Source organism: Ursus americanus, chromosome 5 (genome assembly GCF_024610735.1).
Source record: "Ursus americanus isolate L20-20 chromosome 5, mUrsAme1.1.p, whole genome shotgun sequence".
Lineage (NCBI taxonomy): Eukaryota > Metazoa > Chordata > Mammalia > Carnivora > Ursidae > Ursus > Ursus americanus.
This window is the reverse complement of record NC_142131.1, coordinates 45,561,202-45,571,040: the sequence shown is the minus strand read 5'-3', so window position 1 is coordinate 45,571,040 and position 9,839 is coordinate 45,561,202. Positions and strand designations below refer to the sequence as shown.

The 9,839-nt window shown below is 40.6% G+C and overlaps 1 protein-coding gene across 1 annotated transcript in view; it reads right to left on the bottom strand.

Moving 5' to 3' along the window:
- Positions 1-660: 660 nt before the first annotated feature.
- The window catches only part of ANKRD55 (ankyrin repeat domain 55), a 277,398-nt gene continuing 268,219 nt past the window's right edge, over positions 661-9,839 (bottom strand). The window contains exons 13-14 of the mRNA XM_045795056.2: positions 3,060-3,152; positions 661-1,091 (exon numbers count right to left, since the gene is read on the bottom strand). Coding sequence (XP_045651012.2) covers positions 970-1,091; positions 3,060-3,152 — 215 coding nt within the window. The 3' untranslated portion in view covers positions 661-969. The remainder of the gene's footprint in view (positions 1,092-3,059; positions 3,153-9,839) is intronic.

The window sequence follows — 9,839 nt, the reverse complement described above, 5'->3', positions numbered from 1 at the left end:
CTCTCTCAACAAATAATGCTAATCTAAAATGGCGGGTGTTGTACTTCAGATATTTACAGAATAACATATAAGCCTAGAAATAACATGGAACAACTATGATCTTACATGTCTAGGCTTGAAATTTAAATCAGTCCAAACAACACACAAATATCTCAGTAAGATCTACAGTTAGTAGTAGTCTTTCAAACTTTACTAGGTCCTAAGTTTGGGAAAGTTTTAAGTAGGCAGAGACTATTATTTTCAAACAGAAAAAAGAATGATTAAAGACACAGAGTATTTGAGGAATGTATGAGAAATGCCTATCTCATTCTGTTAGGCCAGGATGTAGATCCTTCCAACTCACATGATCTTCTCACTAATAGAACAATCATATCTGAAAATGACAATACGTGGAAATAATCAAATAACAAAGAAGATACATAAACACTGACAAATGATTTGGGCTGTAGCCAGGATCAGAAGATGTTAGAAAATATTTTACAGAAGCTTGTACATTTAAAAGCTATATGGAACTGATTAAAGGAATTTGCTACCCTAATTTTGATTAAGTTTCATTAACCTAAGATAGAATTGCAATAAATGTAAAGAAAAAGTATGGAATATGCTTTTCTGTTGTATTTTATTCAGCAAAGCATACGTTTTTAAAACAAAATCATTCAGGAAAAAAAAAATCTGCTGATGCCACAGTGCAAACCAAACATAGCAAAGTTTCCCCACTAATAACATATTGTGACTTTTTATTTTGTCATGGAGACGTCACAGAAACTTACAGACTTAAAATATATATACAATCAAAGATTCCAAGCGCTTATTTGGGAAATATCATTGGAATAAGGAGTTATAAAACTGTGAATGGCTTTTAGAACTCAATTTACTAAATCAGTCTTTGTTCTCACAAACTAGAGTAATCTCATCCTTTGACAGTTGAAAATATATATAACCTCCATTTTTACAGCTGGTGACCCACAGTTAATTTTCATCAGTGGCGGGACTGGCCAAGCTTTCACTGTCTTTGGCTGCTGTGCTATGTCCCCGTTGGCTTGGAATAGCAGGAAGCACTCGGTTTGTCCGCAGAAGTCCTCCAGATAGAACTGGGGAGAAAGAATAGAACGAGAGTCTTTCAAGGTTTGCTTCTCTCCTCTCAGGAGGAATGGCGGTGGGAGAACGAGATTATTTCTGAAGGAGGGGAGGCATTTCTAAAGAGCTTGTTTTGGTGAGAGCCCAGCTGCAGGAGAAGGCTGTCTCTCTGTATGCATTCAGGCTTACCACATGTCATCAGGGATGTCAAGTATGCACAAATACAGGACGGGGCCAAGTTTGATCAAAACATGATTGGGCCCTGCGTGGCTGGCAGGGCTCTCTTTTCCTGGGGTGGAGTAGCTGTTGATGGCCAAGTCTGCCTAAGACTCTAAATGAGCCCTAAGACATCGGTACTGCCCTTTTATGCGAGGTTTTTATCGGGGTTCTCTTAGGAAAAGCCCTCTGTACCTTTCCATTTCTTTTTCATAGAGCTAAAGTTGATCAAAGATCTTTATCTTCCCTTCTCTCCTTACATTTAATTGTGAAGAGCAAAAAGGTCCTGGGCTCTGCCAAAGAAAACCCCTTCCCTGGCTTCTCCAAGCCCCACCAGGATTCAAGGCTGAGTGACTACTTAATTAGATATCTTCGTGAGTCATTTCTGCTTAAAGACAAAGTCAGGCTTGAATTTCATCCAGTGATTGAATTCACACCATCCCAAACTCTCAGTTCAAGCAAATCAGTAAAAGCAGAGGAATGGATCTGTTAAGGAAGAGATTTTGGTTTCTGCTACTAACTCTTGGTGTGAGTTTGAACATATATCTCCACCTCTCCCTTTCCTTATCTGCAGAAGGACAGGGTCATACTAAGACCCCATGGTTCACTGTTTTTACTTAAGGAATCCTAGAACTCTTGATTGGTCCCTTCCAAACTATAGCCTGGGGCAGAGAAGACATATGGATATTTATTCTGTGCAAACAGTTGCCAGTGTTTTCCATATGTTACCTCATGTAATACTCCCAACAGCCTTATCAGGCTGGCACTGTTCTTACAGGATAAGGGAGGAAACTGAAGGTTAAGAAACTTGTCTGAAACAGTGCAGCTCTTAAATCATTCAATCTCTGCAATTAAGAGGGTATGGAGAGAGAGAATGAGAGAGAGAGTGCGTGAGAGCGTACGTGCATACTTGCATATATGTTATAAGGACGGGGCTGGGAGAGAAAGAAAAGGAAGGAAGGAAATTAGAATCCAGTAAGTAATTGCTTGTTTGCATGAGTTAGCTGACTTGGTGTCTTACAGTTTTGCTCCCGGCTCTGCTATTTACTACCTAAGTAATGTTGGGCAAATCATGTAACCTCTCTGAACTCAGTTTTCTCATCTGTACAACAGGAATAATAACAGAACCTGCCTCCTAGTACAGATATGAGGATATACAAACTCAGAATTTCTGGGTGTGGGGCCCAGAAATCCACTTTATAACAAGCACCCCAGGTAATACTTCGAGTACACTCAAACTTGAAGATCGCTGGCTGAATAGAATATATTTACTATTTTATATTGTAAGACATTTTTGTACAAAATACTATAAAATAAATCAATAATGTCAAAAGCAATATGGGTGAACAGCATCTACATGATTATTCCTTCCTGTTTAGGGATGCTTAGCTTCTGAGTACAGGAACCTGTACTGTTCATCATAGTAAGGAAATCAATGTCAAGAGACCTTCTTAAGAGAAGAATTTTTAAAGCGCCTTCTTAAACACATTAAATAGTACATGGCAAAATAAACTTCAGTCATTGTTTTTATAATCCAAACACAAAAATTCCTCAAGAGAGCGAGTATTCTTTTTTTTTTTCCCCTAAACAAGCATTACCAAGTTGGATGAAGCTTTAAAGACCGTCTCTCTTCTATTTTCCTGTAATTTACAAGTTTTGGCGCCTGATGTTCCCTCGGAAAATGAAAGTAAACTGAAATAACAGTTAGCTGCATCTAGACATGTTAACACTTGCAAAGGAAGCTGAAGAAGATTCATATTACTTACATTTTTGGTCTGGCAGGGGAGCTAGGTTGCTCCGGGTGACAGGAAGGTCCCTGATTTGGGGTCTGTTTGGGGAGAGATGCTGAAAATTTTGTCCTGGGGACAAACAGAATTGAATCAATCATCTGAGATGTAACCAAGTGCAAATTATAAAATCCAATGGATAAGAGAATCATGAAACTGTTAGAGATCGCTGAGTTTAAGATGCCAACAAGAACAAAAATCATAACAGCTACACTTTATTGAGTTTCTGTTATATGCCAGTCACTGTTTCAATGAAAGAAAAAGACGTTGGAAATCAATTCTTGAATAAATTAGTTGAAATAAAATTTTATAAACAAGCACAGTTGGCCACCCATTCAATAAAACTTAAAAGTTTGAAAAAATAAAATACGGCATAAAGTATAATACATCCATCAAGTGTGTGGTGAATGACACAGATAAGTAGGATATAGTCTTCTAGATCAGTGTTTCTCAGTGCTGGCTGCACATAGGAATTATCCGAGGAGTTTAAAAAAAACACTGCTGCCCTAGCCAAACCCCTCAATTAAAAGAGAATCTCTGGGGCTGGAATAGGGCCTCAGATTTTTAATTTTTTTTTTTAAGATTTTTATTTATTTATTTGACAGAGAGACAGCCAGCGAGAGAGGGAACACAGCAGGGGGAGTGGGAGAGGAAGAAGCAGGCTCCTGGCAGAGCAGGGAGCCTGACACAGAACTCTCAATTCTAGGACCCTGGGATCACGCCCTGAGCAGACGCTTAATGACTGAGCACCCAGAGGCCCCACGGCCTCAGATTTTTATCAGTTCCCAGGGGATTCTAATGTGCAATAGGATTGAGCATCACTGCCCTAGAAGGTGGGATCTGGGCGAAGTCACCTGGGAGGCGGCTATTTTTTAATTTAGGCTGAAAGCAATGCCAAGCCGGAGCCATGTGTACTGGTTCTTGGGAACCGATGGTTAAAATTTCAGGAATTTAGTGAGCGGGTTGATATCACAGTGGCGGCTCGGCATTAGTCATGGTAGAAGTATTTACACCATGGAAATCAGCAAGCACTGATTTTTCTCCTGAAGAGCCAGCTTTAAATATTAATCAACACATTACTGATTATAAAAGATCAATCGAAATATCTGAAAATAGACAGGAATATTCAAGGTATTTAGGTCCTTTTAAATAGTTGACCAAATGGGACAGGATTAGACTCGTTTGCCAGCTTGGGCAAGAGATGCTCCCTCTCTAAACCTCCATCTCCTGACATAAAAAATGGTGAAACTAATTGTATCTGTCTTTTTCACTTGTCATGAAAATTAAGGAGAACAAATGTAAAGCATTTAGATTACAAGGTTAACACTCAGGAAACGTTAGTAATTATTACAGTTTTATTCTGCGGAGTGTTAAACATGATCTCCTGGAGAGTGGGGAACATATTCATTTGATCTTTTGCCTTATAGTCTTGTAAGAATCAAAACAACTATAGGACTGCTCATAGGTTTAATTCTTCTGCTTGGGCCAAGTAGTGCTTAGAATAAGGGGGAAAAGCATTAGCCAAGAGCCACTGTCCTTCTGCGTAGAGGAGTCCAATGACATATTGTAAGGGCAGCCATCCGAACACTGCCATTTGATGAAAATTGAGCAAAATTTCCAGTCTGTCTGGTGGATATTATATTTTTATTCCTTTGTATTCTAAAGGTCAAATAACTTCCTAAGCTATTATTTAAAAAGAAAACATCCCTGAGTAGAATAACAGTAAGTAATTACAGTAAGTACCCATATCGACTCATACCTTATTTATCCATGAACATTTGAGCAGAAATTTGCAAAACCAAGAAATGAGATAATGATAATTATGGATAATGTTTACTGAGAACTTATGATGGTCAAGGACTGGGCTGAATACTATAGGCATGATTTTCATTGAATCTTAGCAATCACTTTCCCTTGTGACATAGATACCGTTACCAACCACATTTTACAAATGAGGACATTGGCTTGGAGGAGTTCTCAAATGTGCTCAAGGTCACATAATGGAAAGTGACAGAGCCTGGGCTCCAACTTAGGTCTGTCTGACATAAAACCCATCCTGCCTCCCCAGCAGACAAAGCCATTTTGACAAGATGAGAGATGGGCAGAAAGGGGATGTGGCAGTGATTTGGGAGGTGGGGGGGAGAGCTGGACCTCATTCTGCACTGGCATTTGGCTCAGTTTTGGAGGACAGGGTGGAGCTGTGCACAGCCCAAAGCTCTTTTATCTGTGCTGACGGCACCTAGAGAGCATCCAGCCCATGGAGACAGGGTCGAGGACCACTGTCCTAGATTCAAAAGGCAGGAGGGCTTTTCACAGTTAAGCAAAGGAATTTAGTTAAGCAACTAAAGAAATTCAGCACTCATCTATTGTGAACTCACTGTATTCCAGAGCCTAGAGCACAAAGAGGACAAGGCAAGGTACTCAGGAGGGGATTACAGTGTATGTTGGCAGAAAAACAGGTTCATTTATTCTTTTGGAGCCCCAGCGTAGTGGTGTGAGGGCATCACATAGGAAAGAGGGGTCCAGAAAGGTGGAGATGTCTTGAATCCCACAGAGCTCACCTGAATGTCTGTTCTGTCACTTCCTACCTAGCTTTGTGACTTTAAGCAGGTGGGCTAACCTCTCTGTGCCTCCATTTCCTCACTTCCAGAATAGGGATTACAAACTCCTCTCCGGCAGTTCTTTTAAAGGGAAAGTACGCATTTCACTATCTGCCCACCGGACACTCAACAAGGTAGAGCTGTTCTTCATGGTTCACAGTAAGAAAGAGCCACAGCTCCTTGTAGAGGTCAGGGCAACTTCCAGACCAGGGTGGCTTTTGAGCTAGTTCTTAAAAGACTGTACAAATCTGCCAAGCACACAGTGGACAGAAGGTATAAATAACACGGGCACCCATGCCATAGAGCGACAGGTATGGGTTGTCAGGGAACTGAGAGATATTCAAGAAAGTGTTCAAGAGGACGGGAAAGAATTGGAGATGTGAGGCCCAGACACTGAGAATGGGAAGTGAGGACCAGCCATGCTGGGAGCATTCTGTTCACCAACTAAAGAATCTGACCTTTGTCCTGGAAAAGACCTCCGATGAGTTTAAACTGAGAGATTACAGGATCAGATCGTACAGGATCAGGGAGGAGAGCGCATTGCTCCTGGGATAGTCTAGAAAACTGGGGAGAAGGAAGTTCTCTCTTGAGGGAGAAGGGAAGCAAGCGCTTTCTTACTTTCCATGTGACGGCTTGTAAATAACCAGGCTGGTGGCAAACACCGCAGAGCTTTCTGTTCCATTTTCTCTGAAAGCTGCTTACAATGAATTAAGCTGATGTGCTCCAAATTTCTTCATTAGGTTAAATGCCTCATCCCGCATTGCTCTCCATCTAGCCCACTGACAGGTCTCAATGAATGTTAAGCAATAATCATTACAGCTAAATGTTCAGGGTTGCTGATGCAAGCATAGGATATTGGCTGCCAGGAATTCAAACAGTAGCTCCACTAGCCCCTATTATTTCCACTAAACCCAGGGTAGGAAAAGAGAAAAACCCAATGTTAAAGGGACTACTCAAGTTCAAACCAGTGGTGGGTGCAGTGGTATGATTTACAGTATCCTATTGCTTTACCGTATTAGACTTTCATATCATATATGGGAGATCAATGCTGAAATGTGCTAGATAAACAACTTAAACCACTTAAATGAACCCTTGTAACTGTAGTCCAGAAGCCTTGGTAATTCTAAGAACAACATTTCAAATTGGGTTAAAAATGTCCACAAAAATAAAATCCATAAGGCAGGAAAATCTTTCTGTTTTGGGAAGGACAACGTAATTTCTAAGAAAATTGCACTGTGGGTAACTGGTGAGTATACTAACAAACTGGACTTTGAGATTTCAGGAGAGAAACACATTGCCACGGTGATACCTTGCTATTTAGGAGATCTGGGTTCGAGTGCTGAATTTGTCATTAATTAGTTTAATTAAGACTTTGAGCAAACCGTTTTAACTATTCTAGGCCATGTGAATTATAACTGAAAAGGGTTTCATGAGACATAATGGTCCCAGCCTCTGGATGAGTAAGAAATTTGCTCACAGAGATGGCATGTCTTGCTTTATCAATCAGGGCTCATCCAGGAAAAAAAGGAGACCTCTCTTGGTCTTTCAAACAGAGGGAATTTCATACAGTTGGTTGTATCTGTGAAAGCAAAGCTAAGAAGCCAAATGAAGAGAGGGTAGAAGGACAATCCAGAGATTAGTTGTTATTAAACAACAACAACAAAAATGCAACCATCCCCAGACTGGAGAGATGAAAGGAAGAGATGGTAGAAGCTGGTGGGGGCCAGAGCCCACAGTGAGCAGCTGCGTGGTGGGGGGAGCGGGAAGGAGGAGGTGGAACCGCTGTTGGGGCTTCCAGAGGAAGCAGAGGGACATTGTGTACAACTACCCTGCTTTCCCTTATTCTCCTACTCTTCTTCTGCCGTGCCTGCTGGTACTTGGCCAAAGTACCTGGAAGCAGCTGCAAGGGAGCCTAGGAAGACTTGTTCCCTGAGAGACAAACTAGCGTTGGAGGGAAAAGACTAGATGTGAGAGGAATCAGGCAGTTGACTAGCACATTTACTTAAATTTCATCATCTTTAAAACAAGGTCATTTCTAGCTTGCATTGAAAGCATAGTGCTTAATATATAGGGCCTGGCACATGGTTTTAAAAAAACCCAAATACTTTTGCATGTATATAATATTATATTCAAATCACCGTTCTAAGTACTTTATGTGTATCCCCTCTTTTAATCTTAACAGCAACTTACAGTCCTATGTTGGGTATTTCCTCCCAGTTTTTTCAGGTGAAGAAACAAAAGCCCAGAGAGATTCAGTAACAGCAAGTAAGTGACAAAGCCCGAATTTGAACCCAGATGTTTTAACAACTGGAGTATTCTGCCTCTTGACAAATTAGAATGACAGAGACTCTAATCATTTTAAAGACCGTATAATTTTGTATCTAAACATGAGACGAAAATTGCTTTAATGTCAGTTGCACAATCATTTTAGCAAATCCATATCTTTAAAAACTCATTTATAGGCTTAAGATTCTTGGGAGATTTATCTTATCACAAACTCAGTTGCCTAGAATGGCTCCTAGTTATTATCAGAGCTTAAAAACATTGGTTGAAAAAATAAATGCTTTGATGTGCCATAGCTAATTATTCAAGATTCTCCTGGAGAATTTTGCTGCTTCTTTTCTGCTATTCTGCCACCCCAGGACTATTCAAGTTACTGGCAAATGAAGCAAATTTTCAAAGCAAGTTTACTGAATTTCCCTTTATATCAATAATATAGAAAGTTTTAAATGGCACCAGTGACAGAATCTACTATTCGTTATCCAATATCTACTCTCTTCTCTCTCAGAAACAAAAATCCAATTTTCGAGGGACAGCCATGTGCCGAGATAAAAGACTACAATTCCCAATCTCCCTTGCAGATAGGCATGGGCATATGACAAGAGTTCTGGCCAATGAGATGTAAGAGAGACGTGGGGGATTTAGCAGCGATGACATCTTAATGGGAGCTGATTCAGCTGGGGCATATCCATTTTTTCCCTCTCTGTGCTCCTTTCCTCCTTCTCCAGTTAGCCATAATGGACTCTGAACTAAACTGAAGAATGCAAGTCATATGGTAAGCTGTGGAGCACACGGATGGATGGAGCTACCAAGTACCTGGGAACTACCTCCTTCAGGCTCCTCTCCTATGATAGCAATGAATTTCAATGTTGTTTAAGCCGTTTTTACTTTGGTTTCTGTTACAGGAAGCTGAGCCCTGTTGTAACTGATAGAGAAAAGACAGACCAAGGCTGTCCTGGGAACACAAAAAGAACAGATTTTCATGAATTTCAAAAGCTTTTCAGAAAAGAAGGTATTAGCCAGGACAGGACCAAATCCAGAAAGGAGTTTGGGTTGAGGTCCTAGAGGCCACTACAGTGTCAAAACAATGGAGACCAATATCTTTCCTGCCTTAATATTTCTGTAAACAAAAGCAAAAACACTACCTATGCCACTAACCACATACTTCAGTGCTTTGTGGAGGAAGTAAAATGCTGGGTGGAGTTTTTCTCAGATACCGGGAAAGAGCCTTCCTGTGCTCATTCATATTTATTCTGTGCTTCAACACATATAAATCTCTATGAGGGGAGCCATACTCTCCCTCACATGTTGCAGACGCCAGGCACACAGAAATGAGAGCAGAGAGCCAGACTCACGCTACATATTAAACAGGAAGGAATATTTTCCATTTCCAAATACGTATGTGCCTCCTCCACTTCTTACAATACACATAGCTCTCTTGGTCTTGCATTCTTCTGTGTTTGACAGAAATAGGGGTTCAAGATATATCATTTTTTCTCCCTCTCAACCCTACTATAAGAAAAACAACAGAAACACTTGGATAGAGAACAACTGACATTCCACGGAGTGGAATACTAGGGAGTGTGGTGGACTACGCAGAACTGGGGACAGTGATGCCCAACTGGTGTCGAACGGGACTGTGGTTATTCACACCAGGCCATTATGACCAAGTGGGATTTGTGTTCAGTGTTGCCCGACTTTTTAATTTCTCAAAAGAAGCTAGGATTTTTGATTTTTATGTAAAACTTCAAGATTTTTAAATATTAGCAATGAACTGGCTTGAAAACAAAACAAGACACTGTGCTAATGAACTGATTTTGGAAGCTGTTTTGTAGCCCCTGCTTTAGAACAATGGTGCCCTTTCTCTGGTGTGCATCAG